This window comes from Oryx dammah, unplaced genomic scaffold, assembly GCF_014754425.2.
Source record: "Oryx dammah isolate SB20612 unplaced genomic scaffold, SCBI_Odam_1.1 HiC_scaffold_24, whole genome shotgun sequence".
Classification (NCBI taxonomy): Eukaryota; Metazoa; Chordata; class Mammalia; order Artiodactyla; family Bovidae; genus Oryx; species Oryx dammah.
Window position 1 is genome coordinate 21,263,106 of NW_024070208.1, and position 20,665 is coordinate 21,283,770.

The 20,665-nt window shown below is 44.8% G+C and overlaps 1 protein-coding gene across 1 annotated transcript in view; it reads left to right on the forward strand.

Moving 5' to 3' along the window:
* WDFY2 (WD repeat and FYVE domain containing 2) overlaps positions 1 to 20,665 on the forward strand; it is a 184,045-nt gene that overhangs the window by 133,737 nt on the left and 29,643 nt on the right. The window contains exons 6-7 of the mRNA XM_040266963.1: positions 7,619 to 7,731; positions 19,620 to 19,746. Of these exons, the coding sequence (XP_040122897.1) occupies positions 7,619 to 7,731; positions 19,620 to 19,746 (240 nt within the window). The remainder of the gene's footprint in view (positions 1 to 7,618; positions 7,732 to 19,619; positions 19,747 to 20,665) is intronic.

Genomic DNA, 20,665 nt, shown 5'->3' on the forward strand with positions numbered 1-20,665 from the left:
CACATCCAGCGCTCTGGGCACTTGGGCCTGACAAGTGAACAGGGGCCTGACAAGTGTGAGACCTGGATGGGTGATGCTACCATTGTAAGAAGGAAGGGGCTCTGAGTTTCTTCTTTCAAAAGCATAGACTCTCTCCACCTTCTGACAAGCGAGGAAATAGTTAAAAACAGATTACTTGTCTGTAGAAACAGGATGGAAGAATGAGACTTGCTTTCAGATTTTCATCTCATATTTATAAAATGCCTGTTCAGTAATTTGCAGCCATCTGGCAGAGTACCTTGCTGTTTCCGTGCAGACATGTGGCGGTTGTTGTATTTGTGCGTGTGTGTGTTTAGGTTAATGCCACTATTTTCCTACTGGAAGGGCAAGAAGAAGAAACTGAGAGTGGCCATATGGGAAGTTTTGAAAATGGCAGGTTACCAAGAAGATCAGAAGCAAGGGTGAGGAGGAATGGAAATCGAGGCCAACTTTATCTTTGAGAGGGTGGTTGGTAAAAGAAACTCCATGCTTTACTTACTAAAAAGCCGGTTCAGACAAGCATAATGCTTGAATTGAAGTACATGATCTCTCCTGCCAGTAGATTAATGATTTCTTGTAGTGCTTAGATTAGATCTCCCTGAGAGATCATCCGTCCAATTTCTCATTTACAGATGAGCAGCTACAGCCCAGAGTGGGTCCCATGCCTCTCTCTGCAGCCCCCCAGCTGGTATGAAGGAAAATCACCACCACAACCCAGGTTTTCTGCCGTGGACTGCTGGGTTTTCCCAGCGGTTAAACTGCATTACCCCTTTGAGAAAAGAACCAATGGCATCAATATAATTTGTTCTTAACATTCTGGCTTCTCTATCACTAGCCAAGCCTAGTGATGTATCTTCTGTATCACCTAACCAAGCTGGGGAGCATAGAAAGAAAGACAGATCTTGCCCTTAAGAAGTTTATTTTTTAAACTATCTAAAAATGGTTGGGGGGGAACCCCATAAATACACAGAATTAAACTTGTCCTGACTCTTATTATGGTCTTTGCCTTGTCTGTTCAGGCATCTCCAAAGGTCATCTTCATTTTTCAGCTGTTTCCTTTGGCCACACCATGTGGTTTACCAGGCAGAAAAAAATCATAGGATTGGCTAGCAGAAGCTTTGATGTGTAGTGAAAACCTCAGGCTTCATTCCCCCGTGCAAATGACCATCCAGTCCAACCTTGGAAGGGAGCTGCAATACTGCAGAGATGCCCTTCCAGAAAACTCCCTCCGCCTCCCTAGCTCCAGTTCTGGAGTCCCAGTGCCAGCCCCAGCTCCTGGGAGCCTATAACTGCCTGGTGTTTTCCCAGTGCTGTGACCTGATGCATAACAACGCTGAATTTGCCAGAGAGTCTCAGCCAGGAACCATGTGACCTTCCCAGGCTGCAGGGCTTTTCCTGGGAGCCACCTGGTGTGTAATTGCTAATAAACAACCCATACAGATTGGGGTTCACTTAAAATCCAGTTTTTAAACCCATTTGTTTCATGGGACCCCCCCTCCTCCACCACCTCGCCTCCACTTCTTTCTGCCATCTTCTATACTTAGAGGATTTTTTTTGTGGGGGAGGGGGTGGTTAGTGATAATGAAAAGAAGAAGATCTGTTGAAATAAAACGTTCAGAATAATATTATAATCCCCATTTCTCTTCATAGTGGACACTGGTGGTGTAGATAAAAATCTTCTACATATAAATTCATTCTTTCCCATCTGCATCTCAAACAGTCATTCAAGCAAGCCAACAAGTGAGAATAAGTCAGAGGGGATAAAGCCTTTCTCCTCTTCTTTCAGGCCTCTGTGAAGTAAATATGCAATGAAAGTAACCAAAATTCAAGTAGAGAAACAAAGGATGACAAAACGACTGACCAGTTCACAAACTGAATTGTCAGGTTTGAAATCACCTCAAAATCTTTGTTGCTTTGGCTGAAGATCTGACAGATGTTAAGTGAACTACCATATTGTGTGTGTGTCCAGCCGTATCTGGCCCTTTGTAGCCCCGTGGACAAGAGCCCACCAGGCTTCTCTGTCCGTGGATTTTCCAAGCAAGAATACTGGGGTGGGTTGCCATTGCTCCCTCCAGGGGACCTTCCTGACCCAGGGATCGAATCTCCGGGGTCTCCTGCATTGGCAGGTGGATTCTTTACCACTAGCACTACCCGGGAAGCCAGATTATCATGTTACCAACAACAACGACGATAATAATGATAAGGAAGCGAAGGAGAGGAAAAAGAAGAAAATATCTTTTATTTGCAGCCCCTGAGTGTTTCCCTAGTGCTTCTACATAACGTTACTTTGTTCCCTAACAAAACATAAAGACCTCATTTTCAATTTTCAGAGTAGAATGCATCAGAGAGGCTCAACAGGTTAAGAGGCTTTCTTGAGGTCATATAACTGTTACCTGGCAGAACCAGGATTAGAACTTGGGTTTTTAAATCTTTGAGCTAGCCCTGTGCACAACTAGATACGGCAGAACGGAGCTGGTTCCCCAGGGTCCCATGGCAGGTTGATGTAGGAAATAGAGCTGTTCTCCTCCCCTGCTTCTGTTGCTGGTCTTTACATTTATCTAGCCTCATCCTTCGTTCGGTCATTGGACCACATTTTGGTCAGATCTGGTCATGCTTCCACAAAAATAATTTAGGTACCCTGCATCTTAAGAATTTCTGCATGTTGGAGATATTTCCCAGGTACCACCCTCTTCTGTTTATTCCTGTTTGGGGAAAGAGTACTGAAAAGCTATTAAGATTATCTTGATTTTCATATTTCCTCATGTCATACTAAATTCCAGTCACTCTGGCTTTGAGGTTTCCCTATAATTTTATTTTAGCCCTCTTCCAAATAGCTTGTGTTGCATCCATGTATGTGTGTGTGTGTGTGTGTATTATTTCCCCAAAGTTGCGAAGACTTGCATCTGTTTTTTCTTATAATTAATCAAGATAATTAAAATTTAAGGCGATCTTATTCTTTGTAAATCTTAATATTGTTTTATGTATATCTGATAACTTTTCTCCCTATTCTTGAGACCAGAGAATTTGCTATACCTTGTTCTCTTTTGCTTAAAAAAATGTATTAATATGAAAATTTTAAAACTCGTATCAAATTGAAGAAGATAGTGTAGTGGACACTCTTGTACTTACTGTCCCTTTCTGTCTGTCTTTTCACTGGAGTAGTTTAAGGCAAACTCCAGACCTTATGTCTTCTTATCCTTACACACTTCATTATGCACCTCTCAAAAATATGAATCTTTTCCCAATAACCACAGCGCTGTCATTACTCCTAAAGTTTATAATCACTCCTTGATAATACTGAATAATTGATACATTTCAAATTTAACTTATTGTTTCAGAAGTGGCTCTTTGCAGTGGATCTGTTTGAAATCAAGGTTCACACGTTGGATGTGGTGGCTGCATCTCTTAAATTTCCCGGTCTTCCTTTCAGATTTTTTTTTTTTAATGCCACTGTACCTTGTTGAGGGGACTGAGTCAGTTTTCCTTTAGAGTCTCATGTTCTGAAGTGACCTCTGCTTCCTCGTAATGTCATATAACTTGTTCTTCTTCCTACCTTTTCCCCTACTTTTTCTGTAAACTGAAAGTGGCCTCTGATATCTTGATTCAGTTCAGATTCAGCTTTTGGGCAGAACACTTGGTATTTGTGCTGTGTGGTTCATTCTGCTTCTCATCAGGACACATGGCGTATCGGGTCATCACCCTTCCTGTGACAGCAAGATGGATCGGTGGTTCTGGTGGTGGCAGCGGGGTCCCTGCAGGGCAGTCTTCCCCATCAGCCTGTCCTTTAGTGGGTTCATCTACTGCTTTTCTTTTCCCAAATCCAGTCCTTTCATTAGGATTGCAAAAGGGCGATTTTGTAATCCTTTCATTTTTTTTCTACATTTATTAGTTGGATTTCTTCTATAAAGTAGAACTTTCCCTCATTGACTACAGCTGTTTGGCTATCCTGAAATACAATTAGTACAGGAAAAGCAACATAAGTTCTTAATTATTTCTCTTTAATTGCTCATTTTTAGAGCAGACATTTAATGCCCTAGTTACCTTCAGTAGAGATTTGTTTTTTGAGCATTATTATAAACTCTTAGTTTGGTTTTTAATAATATATTCAGTATATTTCAGTAAACTGCTCCCTGTTTCCCACTTTCTTTCTTTTTAAAATTTTTTTAAAAACTTATTTTCTTTTCTTGGCTGTGCCGACCAGCTTGTAAGATCCTACTTCCCTGACTAGGGATCAAACCTGGGTCCTTGGCAGTGAAAGTGTGGAGTCCTAACCACTGGATCACCAGGGAATTTGCTCCCCCTGTTTTTTCCTGATGCTCGTGTTGTCCCATCTTTGGCCAGTGACAGCCACATCATATTGGCTCCTGTGTCTTTTTGATAGAACCCCACTCACCTTTGGTAGCATTTTTGTTTTGTTTTTTTTTTCCTTTGCAGCAGGTTGAATAGCGGCTCCAAAGATATGCCCAAGTTGTAACCCCCAGAACCTATAAAGACCTGATTTGGAAAAAAAATCTTTGTGCATGTGATTGTGGATTTTGAGATGAGATAAATCTGGATTAAGGTGGGCCCTTGTTTGTGCTCAGCTGCTCAGTTGTGTCGACTCTTTGTGACCCCATGAGCTGTAGCCTGCCAGGCTCCTCTGTCCATAGACTTTTCCAGGCAACAATACTGGAGTGGGTTGCCATTTCCTACTCCAGCATTTTTATTTCTTGACGCAACATGTTTTAAGCTTGTCTGGTATTTTCCTGTTCCAGTCCTGGAATCAGCCGTTTCTCTTAGTGAGGAACAGTATTCAGAGATAGCTAGGAAATACGTGTATATGTATTTTTAAAAAAAGAAAATAAATCATCAGTTCATATACTATTTCTAACTCAGATTTCACCTTATAGAGTTTTTATTTCATTTTTGTACTTGATTCTTTTGTCTTGGGCTGAAAACCTTAGTTCCTAAGCACCAGCATAATTCCTTTTTTGCCTCTATCCCATGGTATATGGAGAGCTTCCCTGGTGGCTCAGTAGCAAAGAACCCGCCTGCCAGTGCAGGAGACTTGAGTTTGATCCCTGGGTTGGGAAGACCCCTGGAGAAGGAAATGGTAACCCACTCCAGTATTCTTGCCTGGAGAATCCCATGGACAGAGGAGCCTGGAGGGCTACTGTCATGGGGCTGAAAAAGTTGGACATGATTTAGTGACTAGGCACTAGCAGGGTGTATTTGTTTCAAAATAATGATACAATATTATAATAACAGGACCAGGTTTTTTGTTGTTTTCTTTGTCCTGAGGATATATTCTACCAAGAATATACAGTTAAAATGCTGTGTTTTAAAGAGACTTGAAATAATTATGTTAGCTCTGTGGTTATATCAGGAAGTTGATAGTAGCTGTATTCATTTTTTTTTTTGTTGTCAATTTGGGGGATTTTTTAAAAAAATTATGAATATTTTTCATATGTAAAATAATACAAGATTCCATCATGGAAATGATCTGATGAGAGAAAATTCTTACTACCACCCTCATCTGCTCAGCTTTTTTCTCTCCTCTCTGTAGGCAGCCATTAAAAAAAATTTTTTTACACTTAAAAAAATGTTTTTAGTTAATTTTTTAATTAAATTTTTTTTTTTTTTAGTTTGGGTGTGCCAGGTCTTAGTTGCGGCACTCCAAATCATTAGTTGTGGCATGCAGGACCTAGTTCCCTGACCACGGATCAGACCTGGGCCTGCTTTGGGAGCTCAGAGTCTTAACCACTGAACCACCAGGAACATCCCAACAGCCATTTTTGATCAATCTTAATTTATCTTTCCAGTGTTTCCTTTCGTAAATATAAGCATGTGCGCGCACACACACACACACACACACACACACACACACACACTCTCTTATATTTCCCTCTTGTTCTTACATAAAGGTAGGGTAGCATGTAAACTCTCACATACCTTGGCTTTATTTCCCCACTTAATAAAATATCCTGGAAATTATTCCATGTCAAGTTTCCTAGCTGTGTAGGGTTCTTTTGGCTGGATGTATCATAGTTAATGGGTTTCCCAGGTGGCCACAAGTGGTAAAGAACCTGCTTGCCAGGGCAAGGGACATAAGAGACTCAGGTTCGATCCCTGGGTCAGGAGGATCCCCTGGAGGAGGGCATGGCAACCCTCTCCAGTACTCTTGCCTAGAGAATCCCATGGACAGAGGAGCCTGGAAGGCTCTGTAGTCCATGGGGTCGCAAAGAGTGGGACATGACTGAAAATGACCAGACACGCATCATATTTACTAAGTCCTCTTTTGATGGACTTTTAGATCGTTTCCAAACTTTAGCTCTCACTGCATTATGGGATATCATTCTTTATTTTGGCCATTGCATCTCTGGGGCAGATCTGTTCAAGTAGCATTGCTGGGCATTCCCAACCAGGGATGGCTTTGGGTTGTTACTGGAGACCAGTCACATAGGCGTCCTCTTCCTACATGGACCAGCATTCCAGGCTCCCAGAAGGAAAGCAGGTGTTTGGCACAAATTGTATTGTTTACACAGTTAAGGCACAGTCAGCCACTATTGTCTGTTAAAGTGGTGGGAACGCTCCCAAAATCCAAGTTCCCAGAAGCCATGCCAATCTTGAAATAGCAGCTTTTCAAAGGATACCAGTCAGGCCTGCTAGGTTGTTTTTTTTTTCCCGCAAAGTACCATTTTCATTTCTTCAGCTATCCATTCATGTATCTTGCCCATTTTTTTTTTTAAACTAGGTTTGTAGTCTTCCTAATTGCTCTTTTTATATTAGAAATTTGGACCTTCTGTGACATCAGTTGCAGATATTTTTTTCCAGTTTGTCTTGTGCCTTGCTTATGGTATTTGCTTGTTGTTTGTGTTTTTGAATCGTAGCTTTCCCCACTCCAAGGTTAGAAGGAAACTCTCCCATCTAGAACTTATATTTTTCTTTTTTTTTCATTTAGATCCCTCATTCATTTGAAGTTCATCCTGGCATATAAAGAAATACAGATCCTGTTCTATTTTTCCAAATGACTGCTCAGTGTGTGCCAACTTTATTTTTCACTCATCTTTTCCTTGTTCATTTGAAAAGCCAGGTTTTTATCAGATATATACTAAATTTCTACATGCTTTGGGGCTTATTTCTAGACTTTCTATTCTGTTCCCGTGGTCTGACTATTTAAGTAGCACACTCAGTTAAAGAGACTTTACAGCATGTTTTAACGTCTAGTAGGGCTAACCTCCCCCAGTCACAATACCACATTACCCTTATTTTCAGAGTATTCTTAGCTCTTCTTGCTTGCTTATTTTTCTATGTGAACTTTAGAATAAATATATCCAATTCTAAGGGGAAAAATTAATTTTTGCTGGGATTATATTACATTTATAAATTCATGTTGTCAGAATTCTCATCTTTATCATGTTGAGTCCCACTGTTCAGTAATACAGCATGTCTTCCACTTCGTTACTTCCACTTTTTGTGTCTTTTAGCATTATATCCAGGTTCTCCTCGTGTGAGATGTGCACCTTTCTTTTACATTTGTGCTTTTTTTTGGTGGGAAGGTGGGGGCCGGTCAACCCATCCACTCACTTTTGAGAAACAATCCTTAATGCTTACATGATAGATTTGATGTTGAAACCCGGCACGTGTTCATTGGTGACCAGTCAGGCCAAGTAACCATCCTCAAACTGGAGCAAGAAAACTGCACCCTGGTCACAACATTCAGAGGACACACAGGTGGGATTGAAAGCGGACCCTCCAAGTGCTTCTCTCACACCGACCTGTCCCCTGCCGCGTGTTCTGATATTCACATGATGTGCTGTGAAAGTGACGAGGTACACCCTGGGCCTGTGTGATGGTAACACGTGATAGATGTAGCTGATTGCAGCATGATTCAGAAAGATGGAAGGTCAGAAATGTTCTCCATCAGTTCAGACAAAAGGGCAAATGGTCTGTTGCAGAAGTGGTGGTGATCTGGTTCTTTGTCATGTTATGCTGGAGAAAACCGTGTTGGGCAGACATTAAATGAGACGTTGTTTGAGGCTGTCTGGCAACTGCAGGAACCCTGGAAGGACAGCTGCCTCGGTCTGTCCTTGCCCTCCTTGGAGCAAGAAGATGGTGTGGGGGACAGACTTCTACTTCGAAGACAAGTGAAATGAAAAATAGATTTCTCACTGGTAGCTAGCCTACATAAAAAAGGAACAAGTTCCTCTTTAATTTTCCTTACTCTGGAGCTCTTTTCAAGACCCCCTTTATGTTACTGGCCTGCTCAAGGTCATTTAAGCAGGGTGAAAAACTATAGCCACACTTAGCCTTTGAAAGACTTGGGTAAACAATGACGATTAATTTTTTACTTGTGTTTTTAACATGTGATGTTGACCCTGGAAAATGAATCATTGCCTGTCCGTAGTTCTTAACAAGCTTTTGTGTCTTCTGCAGTTTACCAGCCCACTGTTCGGTATAGAACAGAGTTAATATGAGTCTAGATGTCTTATAAGAACAAAAGTAGGTGAATGAGGATGTAAAATGGGATAGTACCTAGATCATAAGGGATTTCCTAAAGGGAAAAAGAGGAATGCTGTAAAGAGAAGATTGAATCTAGGGGAAAGATTCATCAAAGATCATCTTAATTATCTGTGCCTTAGGGAGGAAGAACACACAGAAACCTCCCATGTGGGTAGAACCCAGGTCTCTTCTGATTGGATTTCTCTTTTTAGCCACCTTCACTCTGACCTGACAGGGACCTGAAACTGCCCCGTGCTCGGACTGTTTCCCCGCTGACCTCAGTCTCCAAATCTGTGGCTTCCCTAAGCCCTTTCTCCACCTGCGCTTGCTCTTGTCCTGATTGAGGAGTCCCGCTTTCAACCCCTCATTCCCCAGCGTCCTTGGGCCCATCTTTCCTTTTGTCCCCCTTGCTTCAGCTGTGCATTCCCCAGCATTCTCAGTTTGCAGCTCCTTGTCCCCCCTCCTTGGTAAATGTCACCTGGGATTCAGACTGCCCCTGTCTCCTCATGCACTCAGCTGCGGGGTCTGCCGGGGGTCACGGCCCGAGCCTCTGCCCACCGTCACCAGAGCCGTCCCTTCAGCCCAGACCCAGGAGCCGCTTCACAGAACTCGGCTCCATATGCAGGACACCCCTCCTCTCATTCCCTCAGCAGCTTTTTCAGACCTTCCCCACTCTCCCCAGACCTTGCTCAAAGAAAAACAAAGGTTATCAGAAGCTTTCTTAAAATGTTTGTTTCTTGACCATCCCATCTTCCCTCCACAGTAAGCCAACTTCTCCTCCTCTGCCTCCTCATCTCTTGCCCTCCTGCCTCGTGCTGTCCTTGGCCCCAGGCTCTTCTTTCTCAGGGTCTCCACACTGCAGGTTAATCCTTCAGTCTTCCTTTTGACCAACTCACTCTTTGCAAGTTACTAACATGGAAACTTTTTTTGCTTCTGGGGAAAAAAAAAACAACAACAACAAAACCCCTCTGATCTCATCTTAACAGCAGTGCTGCTTTTTTATTTTTAAGTTGTAGTAAAATGTGCACAACCTAAAATGGACCATTTTGATTTTTTTTTACCTTTTTTGGGGGGTGAGGAGGGGTTGGGCCATGCAGCATGCAGTTCCCCGACGGGGGGAATCACTGGGAAGTCCCCACTTTGACGATTTTTAAGTGTGCAGTTCAGTGACAGTAAGTGCCTTCACACTGTTGTGCAACCACCACCACATTCTTTATCTCGTAAAACAGAAACTGTGCCCATGAGGCGCCAGCCCACTCCCTGCCCCAGCCCCTCCCCGCAGGCCTTGGCAACCACCATCCTGCTGTCTGTCTCTCTGCATTTCGTGACTCTAGGCACCGCACATGAGGGGAAGCCTACAGTATTGGTTGTTTGGTGACTGGTCTGTTTCACTTAGCATAATACCTTCATGTTGTCACGGATTCTTAAAAGACTATCATTTTCCCGCTGCTTCACATTCTTCCCTCCCATTGGCTTTCCTGCCACCTGCAGTTTGGCTCGTCACTGTCACTCCGGTCACACTGCTGTCCCCGAGTGGGACAGTGGCCTGCTGGTTGCTGAATCCAGTGGACACGCTTTAAACTCTGTCCTGCTTAACCTCGGTAGCGTTTGACATTGTGGCCATTCCTTCCTGCTGTGACTGCCCTCGTTTGGCTTCTGAAACACATTCCCTCTGGGTTGGAAGCCTCTGACTGCACTCTCTCCTCTCCCTTGGGGTTGTACTGGGGGATTCTGCCAGACCTCCTGGGCTCTCCCTGGTTGACCTTGGCCACTACTCCCAGTCACAGAACAAAAAGGCATAGTCATCGTCCTCAAATTCCTCTCCACCCAGTGAGTGAGACTGAAGCTAAACAGTGATTATAGTGCCTGGTGGCAGAGTTGGGGGAGCCACACTACGCATGTCCATGAATATGGAGCGGGCACGTCACTGGCACGGGAGTGGGAGTTGGTCAGGGAAGGCTTCCCCAGGGGAGATGTGGCTTGGACCAAAGAACCTAGGGGAGGAGTGAGTGTTGAGTTCATGAAAGAGAAGGAAGGAGACCAGTGCAGGCAGAGCAAACCAGCAGAGCCCAAGGCCTGGGGGTCTGCAAAAGCCTGGTTCTCTTGGGAACTCCTAACTCTTTCTGCTGGAACACAGAGTATGGATGGTGGGAGGAGGGAGTGGGGAGAAGGAAGCCAGAAAGGAAATGAGAGTCAGTTCAGATCACTGGGAGGATTATCCTGACGTCAGGGAGAAGTGGTTTTAAGTGAAGAAGTTAACCTGGTCAGATGCTTTTCTTGTATACTGATTTAAATAACATTATTCATAGTGTCCACAAAGTGAAACAACTCATGTGTTCATCAGCTGATAAATGGAGAAACAGAACATATCCATACAAGGGACTATTACTCAACAATACAAAGAAATTGTTGATATGTGCAATAATATGGATAAACCTTGAAAGCATTCTGATAAGCCCAGAAGCTTCAGCCCAAAGCAGTAGCTTCATTTTGCCTCTCCCCACTCCCCATGCAAAGAAAACCGTTCCCTTTGTTTTTTGCCTACTCTGGAATTTTCATATAACCTGATTGTATGTTAAAAGATTGCTCGCTGTAGAGAGCGATATGATGGAAAAGCTGGTAGGAAACTTTCCTTCACAGAGTGTCCGCAATGATGGGAGAGCAGGGGGGTCAGTGGACCCAAGGTAAAGCTTTAGGCAGTTAGCTCAGCAGGCATGGTGATGGACTGGAGAGTTCCCAGACTTGGTTTCGGCAAGGGTGGCTTTCAGCCCAAACTGCTGACCCTTTAGTAGTTAGATGTTGCCCAGAGCACTGATCTGAGGGCTCCGAGTTCAGTATCGCTGCCTCCAGGTCAGAAAAGAGGCAAGCAGCTGCTTCTCACTGTGAGATGAGCCAGGGGGTGGCCCGAGGGTTTGTTTCCTGTCTTCCAAGTTGACCTCCCTGGTGGCTCAGATGGTGAAAGCGTCTGCTTACAATGTGGGAGACCCGGGTTTCATCCCTGGGTCGGGAAGATTCCCTGGAGAAGGAAATGGCAACCCACTCCAGTACTCTTGCCTGGAAAATCCCATGGATGAAGGAGCCTGGTAGGCTACAGTCCATGGAGTCGCAAAGAGTCAGACACAACTGAGCAACTTCACTTTCACTTTTCTTTCTTCCAAGTTAGTTCCATGGGCTTTCCGGGTAGCTCTAGTGATTAAGAACCTGCCTGCCAATACAAGAGATGTAAAAAACGTGGGTTGGATCCTTGGGTCAGGAAGATCCCCTGAAATAGGAAATGACAACGCGCTCCAGTATTCTTGCCTGAAGAATCTCATGGGCACAGGAGCCTGGCGGACTATAGTCCATGGATTCGGAAAGAGTCGGACACAGCTGAGAACCTTGATATTGTATCTTATCTTTCTGAAAGAGAGCAAAATATTTTCACGTGATTTCACCATGAAGTATCTTAGAGGAAGAGAGGACATGGCCCAGAAAGGTCGTTCTCTAACCCAAAGGCAGATAAAGTTAGCAGGTCACATTTCTTCTTGTTGTTTACTCACTAAGTCATGTCCGACTCTTTTCACCCCACTAGACTGTATCCTGCCAGGCTTCTCTGTCCATAGGATTTCCCAGGCAAGAATACTGGAGTGCATTGCCATTTCCTTCTCCAGGGGGTCTTCCCAGCCCAGGGATCAAACCCATGTCTGCTGCATTGGCAAGTCAGGTTCTTTACCGCTGAGCCACCAGGGAAACCCAGATGACATATCTAACTTATTATTCCTAGACAGTAGCACCTACCCAGTCTCTATCTCCTGTCTGGCTATAGCACTGCTGATTCATTTATAGGTAGTACAAGGGTGTCTGAGAGATTCCACGATGATCTGAGCATTGTGAAGCTCTTCCTATGTAGTAAGTCCATCTGGGCCTTGGGAGGTCCCAAACTCAACCAGACACAATTGTGGACAAAGGGTCTGTGAATGGAGAATTAGCTTAATCACCTCATTCCTTTACCTCCCAAACAAAGACTTAAAGATGAGCCCAGATTCATTAAAGACTGATCTTGGGGATCTAATCAGTACAGATTCAAACTCAGAAGCAGATAAGTTTTTCAGTATGTGTACGGAGTCATAGCCATTCATCCATCACTCTCCGTCACAGTGCAGAAAGTCATATAAAAAATATGAGTTAGTGATGGAATCTGCCTAATAGCCATACCCGAAGGCCAAAACATGGCATTTACTAACCCATGGGGATTTAGCAAACTGATTTTATGTTCTTACGCTCCCTCTGCTGGTTTTATTTCTGGAACTAAATGCCAACTATCATAGTTCTTTGATATTTCTTCAGAAATTAGAATATATTTCTACCAGGAAGTCATATACTGATTTGAACAAAGGGGGAAAAAATCAGATTTTGACCGTTGAAAATTAATAATATCCATAAAATCTTTTTTTTCTTCTAAGAAACTTTTTGGTTAGTACGAACATATTGGAAACAGGAGGGCTTGGATGTGAACGTGCCAAAGTGTACTACATAATGGAAAATGAAATACAGACGTGTTCACTGACTATCAGGAGAAGTCTTGAAGGTAATAGTTTAGCTAAACAAAAATAACAAGACAAGAGCAGGCAAAGTTCAGTGCAAATGTGCATGTTCATATCATTAATTTGAAAGTTTAATTTTCATTTGCAATGGAGGCTTTCACTCCCACAGACATGGATTTTCATCGAGAGTCAGTCAAGTCCTGGGATCTCCACGTGACAAGTGCTGCCACACATTGGTGAATAAACTCAGCCTAGTGCTTGCTCTGTTCAACTCCCGCTCATGCAGTATGAGCATTCAACCAATAACTGGAAATACAATGTTTGTAGCAAATGTTCTGAAGCCCCAGTGCTGCATATCAGCTGCTTTGGGAGCAGATAACAAGAAAGTTTCTTCTCATCCAGAGAGTTGAAGGTTTCTGAGAAAAGTGGTGTTTAAACAACACTGTAAGGAGATTGATAGCTCAGTTGGTAAAGAATCTGCCTGAAATGCAGGAGACCCTGGTTCGATTCCTGGGTCAGGAAGATCCACTGGAGAAGGGATAGGCTACCCACTCCAGTATTCTTGAGCTTCTCTTGTGGTTCAGCTGGTAAAGAATCCACCTGCAATGCAGGAGACCTGGGTTCGATCCCTGGGTTGGAAAGATCCCCTGAAGAAGGGAACGGCTACCCACTCTAGTATTTTGGCCTGGAGAATTCCATGGACTGTATAGTCCATGGGGTCGCAAAGAGTCAGACACAATTGAGCGACTCTGACTTCACTAAGGAGACTGGGTGGCGGGAACATTCCAGACCCCAGATGTATGAAGCCAGTTTGAAGCCCACAGTGGGTAAGTGTGAATGGAGTCCATTGGGCCCTGTGGATAGCCGGGCATGAGGAATACAGGGCAACCTTCCAGGGAATGTGACATCTTTCTCAGGCAGTGGGAAAACAGTGGTGGTGCTGAGGCAGGGTGGCGATGTGGTTTCCATGGTAACAGGTCCTGTGGTAGCAGCGGGTGGGGGATTGAGTGGGGCCAAGAATGGATGAGAGGAGAGTGTTTAGAAGGAAGGCTACTGCTGGAGTGCATGGATAGGGAGACCCCTGTCTGGACCGGAAGGACAGCGTCGGGCGTGGAGTGAAGAGCAGGCGTTCAGGTCTGTTTAGGAGAGAGGGTCAGCAGCGCATGATGACTGACGGAGGGAGGTGTGGCTTCCCTGTTTCTGTCTGAAACATTTGGGGGGCCGGTGGTGCCATTTCTGGAAAACGGGAACGTTGGCGGTGACAGCAGGTTCAGGAGGGAATATCATGGTGCTTTAACCTGAACGTGAGAGAGCAGCATGCTGAGGAGGTGACAGGGGGTCAGCTGGAGGTCCCCTTGTGGATCTCAGGACGAGGTGCAGCCTAGAGACAGAGCACATCTCCCTTTCCAGAAATTCCCACCACTTCAACCTGGAGGGAAGAGCGGTAACCGAAGGGTCCGTACTTTATTCAAGGACTCCCTTGGATGGCTCTCCTGCAGCCGCGCTTCACCCACGCAGCCTCACTGAGCCCTCACTGAGCAGGTGCGATTGGGACCCTCGTGGTGAGGTACCTGGTCACACTGGTAGACACACACTCGGCACTTCCGGGCCCTGACTTGCGACCTTCCACCTCGTCTGTAGCTTTTGAAAGATACGTGGTCAGCCTCCAAAAATTAGTTCCCTAAGCATTTGGTACCATGTATTTAATTTCTAAGCGTTTATACTCCGATCTGGTTCCACGGTTGGGAATCTCTTCTCACTAAATCAGAACGGTGAGTGAAGTTTTATGTATAAAAGTGTTCATCTTAGCAAAATTTATAATAGTGAAAAGTTGAAAAATCTAACAGTGATTGAAATAAGGTGCATCCACATGCTGGAATATTATGCAGACTTATGGGATGCCCTGGTAGTCCAGGGGCTAAGACTCCGAGCTCCTGATGCAGGGGACCCAGGTTCGATCCCTGGTCAGGGAGCTAGATCCCACATGCCACAACTAAGACCCAGCACAGCCAAATAAGTAAGAAGACACTTGTCTCACCATTAAAAAAAAAATCCATTTATGAGAGTATATACTAGTATAGACAAAACCTTGACTTTTAAGAGTGAATTCATGTATGTTCAGTTATTCACGTCAGTCACGTTGTGGAGAGCCAAGGCAGGGAGAAGCATATAATAAAACGCTGGTGGGGTGGGGGTGGGCGGACAGAAATCTGGAGTGAAGTACAATCACATGGAATAAATGACTTTTTTCAGTTAAAATATCAGAAACTCTGGAAACCCACAACCACTGCAGTTTCGGTTCTCATTCTCCATCTTAGTTATGGATCACGAAGGACGAGGAGAAAGGTCTGGGTGTGGACGGAGTGGGAGGTGTGTGTGTCTGCACTGCTCGGGTAGGTAGACTCGCTGAGGGTGGGCTGCCAGCGGTGTCAGGCGGAAAGCCCTGCTGCTCATCCGGAGGTCTGTCTGCCGATAGAGGCAGCAGTCTCCTCGGAAGGAAGCTCCCACCCCAAGGCTCTCCTGAAGCTTCTGTCCTGAGGGTTCACTGCTCTGATGCACTGTCCTCCCAGGCTCGTCTGCCATTCAGTTAATGGGCCAAGTGAGTGAACATTCACTGACCTTGTGCGCTACACTTGCCCGACTCTTTGTGACCCTTTGGTCTGCAGCCCACCAGGCTCCTCTGTCCATGGGATTTCTCAGGCAAGAATACTGGAGCTGGTTGCTATTTCCTCCTCCAGGGGATCTTCCCAGCCCTGGGATTGAACCCAGGTCTCCTATGTCTCCTGAGTTGCAGGTGGATTCTTTACTCATTGAGCCACGTGCTGTGCTTGAAGACAAAGATACAGGAACGAAGTCTGCAGTGGGGGCAGATTTGTAATCCAGCAGTTTGATCCAGCGGGTGATGACAGCAGCAGAGCATGTGATGTGTCTCACCTAGACAGGAGTGTTGGGGGAAGCTTCCTGCAGGAGAGGGCGTCTGAGCCACTCCCTGAAGAGGGTGGTAAAAGGTGGGACCTCTGCACTCCAGGCAGAGGGAGTAACCACGTCTTGTGAGAGAATGGCTCCACCAAACACCCTGTGTGTGCATGTTTCTTCCTCAGAACTAACATTGTACATTTATGTTGGCGTAGAGTGTCTTGGGCTTCCCTGGTGGCTCAGATGGTAAAGAATCTGCCTGCAATGCAGGAAACCTGGGTTGGATCCCTGGGTTGGGAAGATCCCCTGGAGGAGGGCATGGCAACCCACTCCAGTATTCTTGCCTGGAGAATCCCATGGACAGAGGAGCCTGGAGGGCCACAGTCCAAGGAGTTGCAGAGTCAGACACGACTGAGTGACTCAGCACAGCAGAGTCTCTTATTTGATTTGATTATATCCATAGAGCTTAGCACAGTGCCTGCCCTATAGAAAATGTTCAGCACATGCCTGTTGAACTGATTTGAAGTGAATGCTGTGATTTTTTGATATAACTGATAAGCCAGCCTCCAAAAGAGATCCCGTTATAAGGCTGTTTACATAGAGATGGGATAGAGCACAAAGTGACTTTATTTTATCTCCCCAGTTGCATCCTGTTTCCTGTCTTGCAGCTTTTCCTTCCTTCTTTCCCACTCATATTAAAGCCTGTGGTGTAACACTCTGAGCCCTGGGAGAGTCTGATGAACATGCTGTAACTTGCTTTAACCTGGTTATCTCTCTTCCTGCCTCCATTATCAAGAACTCCCCTCCCCCGCTCTCACTCCTTACAGCCTGATGTAATGTGGAAAAACCAGAGACTGATCTTATTTCTCAAATGTAGTCAATTTCATGATGGCTGCTGAGATAGCATGGGGACGTGGTGATCCCCACTTCGGGCTGACTCAACGAAGGACGCCGTCACAGAGGTGGCCCAGATGAGGCCTCCTGCTCTGTCGTCACAGCACGTGTTGACTGAGTGTTTCCCGTGTCCTGGGTATTGTTCATTCTAGGTGCTTCTATATGTTCACTCGGCTCTCGCAGGAGCAGATAAGCGCACGTCCTTCTACTCCACCATCTTGAACCAATAACTCATTGAATCTTAACAAAAGTATTACCATCCCTCTTTTATGGATGAAGCTTCTGAGGGTCAGAGTATTAAAACAACATCGCCGAAGTGCTGTTATTTGAATCTAGAATCTGATTCCAGAGCCTTGGCACTTCTGATACTGGAAACGAACTTCAGCTTCTTCACCATCAACCATCCTTGTCCCACAGTCACCAGCAAAGAAGGCCCGAGGGCCTGCTTCTCATAGCGCGGTGCTGGTCGGTGTTGGGGTGTACTGGTTAGGGGGAGCTAATGCTATCACTTGGCACATAGAAAGCCCTATTTAAGTATTTCCACGTTTATTTGGACAGAACACACACAGCCCGGCCAATGACATCTTTAATTAAAGTTAAATAAGCCAGGTAGATTTCTCGCTCATGTGACAGTCCAGTGCAAGCGTTCCCGTTCTTTTCTATGTGGTGATTCAGGGTCCCAGCCTCTTTCCAGAATTTCTGTGTGCCCTGGGGTCTTGGAGTGCTCTGGGAGAAGTTTAAAGAAAAGGAGGAAAAGGGCCATCTAAACTGCCCAGGCCCGGAATGGATGCATGTGACTTCCACGTACTCTCTGGGTTCCCTTGCTGAGAACGGGTCACTGGTCCCCTAGATGCAAGAGGGGCTGGTACCTGGGTCCCTGCAGGACCACAGATTTCCAGGGAAAGCTGTATGTACAGAAGGGGGGATGTGGATTTCAGTAGACTGTTAGCTGACTCTGCCATGGATATCATGACAAAGTGAGTCACTTGAATACAGTTGTGTGGGAATAAACATTTTGCACCATGGAATCCATATCCTGAAGTATTACATTCTCAGATACTGAAGGAAGGTTAAAAAGGAGGGGGTATATGGCATTTGATAACAGGGAGAGAAGGCGAGTTATACAGGAGAAAATATTCAGCTTTCAAAGGCTTAAGTAAGCACAGCTGAGGAGTTCCAAATAACAAGATTTGTGGATACAAAAAAAATAAAGATTTCTTTTTCTTTTTTTACCCACGCTGTACGGCATGTGGGATCTTAGTTCCCCTAAGCAGGGATCAACCCATGCGGGAAGCTCAGTCTTAACCACTGGACACCAGGGAAGTCCCGAAAAAAGATGTTTGTGTCTTCATTCATCTGCTCCTTCTTTCTTTCAACAGATACCACCAGAGCCTGCCTGCTGCTGGCTCTGTGCTTATTGTGGAGGCGGGGTGGGGAGGGGGAGGGGGGCGGAAGGAGGGGGGGCAGGGGGGAGGGGAGTGGTGATGGGAGATACAGAGGGTGATCAGCACAGGTATGCTGCTGGGAGTGGTGTGTGTTCTTACAGGGACAAGAATACATACAAGTGGCTAGTGCAGGTACCCGAAGAAGCTATTAAGCATAATCTAGATAGTGGTTTTTTTTCTTTGTTTTTTCTTTTTTTCCCTTTCGATCTTGGAAAAATATCTCCTGAGACATTACATGAGAGAAACTTTCCTAAAAGCTTTTAGAGTGCAGTACTTCATTAGAACAGATTGATGATCTAAAGGAGAAAATGTCAGATTCCAATAAATAAGAAGCAATTGTATGTTCTTTCGAGAATATAATGTTTTTCAATAAAAATGAGGTAAAAAAATGAGTCTCATATTTCTGAAGTATTCATAAGCTTCGTGCTCATCTTATCCAGAAGAAGTTGCTATTGTCCTCAGTACGCAAGGAGTTTGATTTATGATGGGAACTGCCAGGGAAACAGATCTGTTGTAATATTTTACAGCCACACCGCTGGAGCGATGCTAATAGATAGCCGTGTGTGCTACACACGGCAGTGTGCGGAGCAGCCCTGTGTGACTGGCCCAGTCACCCTCTCTGCACCCGTGTGCAGCAGGTAGTGGTTAAGTGGATATTAGCATCAATATTAGTGGTGGTATTGTGTTACCATCGTCCCCAGTTTACAGAGGAGGAAACTGTCACTTGAAGATGTAAGTAATCTTCCCAGAACCTATAATTTTAATTCCCCGGGAGAGAAAATACATTTTAAATTTTGTCTAGCAACATCTATATTCAAGAATTTTACAACAAAAATATCATGGTAAGAAACCATACTCCAATAAAAATTAATTTAAAAAGGAAAAGAAAAAAATTATTGCACTTTTAAATTAAAGAATGAAAAATCTAATTGAATTTTTTAAAACCCCATTTACTTCTCATCTCTTGTTGGCGGGGTGAGGGGTAGACAACAGCAGCTTGAAAAAATTTGGTTAATATTTCCAGACAGTGCAATATTTTCCATGCTTAGAACCATGTCTCTTTTTTTTAAGGTCAATTAATTGCCTTTTTCATTTCCCCTTAGTCTTTACAGTGTTTGATTTTATGGAACATTAAGTTTGGGGGGGAAAATGCACAAAGCGTGGGACTTTTATTCTTGGGACCAATTTTTTTTTCTCTCTCTCATCGGGGACTTGTTCTTTTCAACAAAAGTGTATTACATGCCAGGAACTGCCCTAGACCTGAACTGCCTCACTCTCACGACTCATTGGTGAATAGCGTTGTCACTTTGTGACTAATGGCCAGCTCTGTCTGTCCTCTCAGGTGGGGTGACTGCTCTCTGTTGGGACCCTGTCCAGCGGGTGCTGTTCTCGGGGAGCTCTGATCACTCCGTCATCATGTGGGACATCGGTGGGAGGAAAGGAACAGCCATTGAGCTCCAAGGACACAAGTAAGGCTGCTGGTGCTTTTTTATCTCATTTTATGCTTTTATTTCTGGCTGTGCTTCTCGGCTCGCAGGATCTGAGTTCCCCAACCAGGGAAGGAACGTGCGCCCTCAGCAGTGAAAGCTCGTAGTCCTAACCACTGAACCACCGCCAGGGGATTCCCTGCTGCATGTTTTTACAAAGAACTCTGGGAAAAGACTCCAGGCTGAAAGCTAAAACAGAGGCATGCAAGCCAGTCTCCGTGCCCAGAGCTGAGCGTGGGAGTAACATGGCAGGGACGCAAATGGCCACTTTGATTTATATCTGTATGGAAATATGTTTATTTATTTATACCCTATTTTAGTTCACAGAGGATTTGAGAGTGCTTACCAAAAAGCCATAAAATAAAATAATGCCAGTGAAGAAGTAAAAGGTAAAAAGGAGAACCAGGGAGAAGACCATAAGAGTAAATTATGAGAGGAAGGGCAAAAAAAGAGCTTCAAAACGCAAGCCACGAAGTCCTACAGAATTTCTGTAATTGAGTTCAAATGTGGCTGCAAGATTACTGGCAACTGAAGGAGAAAGGGAGCGATAATATCCTCACCTAGTACATTCTGTCCTTCCCCAGACAGTTACTGAGAACTGTCCTTAATTCATATCAGACTGTTCTTCCTTAAGGGGTGGATTTCAGGAGGCCGAGGGGAACAGCGAGAAAAGCTTAGTGCTGTTCCCGGGAGCAGTTCTCACACTTCGCCTGCACAAGGAATCACTGAGGACACTGCGAAGTAGATGCCTTGGCCCCGTCCTCTGAGATCCTCACTGGTCTGGAGCTAAGGGCGTCGTGTCGTCACAAGCTTCCTGCGCAACTCTCTTGGGGACCCTTGGACCTCACTGATTCATCCTGCTTGTGCCGCCCACAGTGCCTGGAGGCCAAGCCTGATCCTG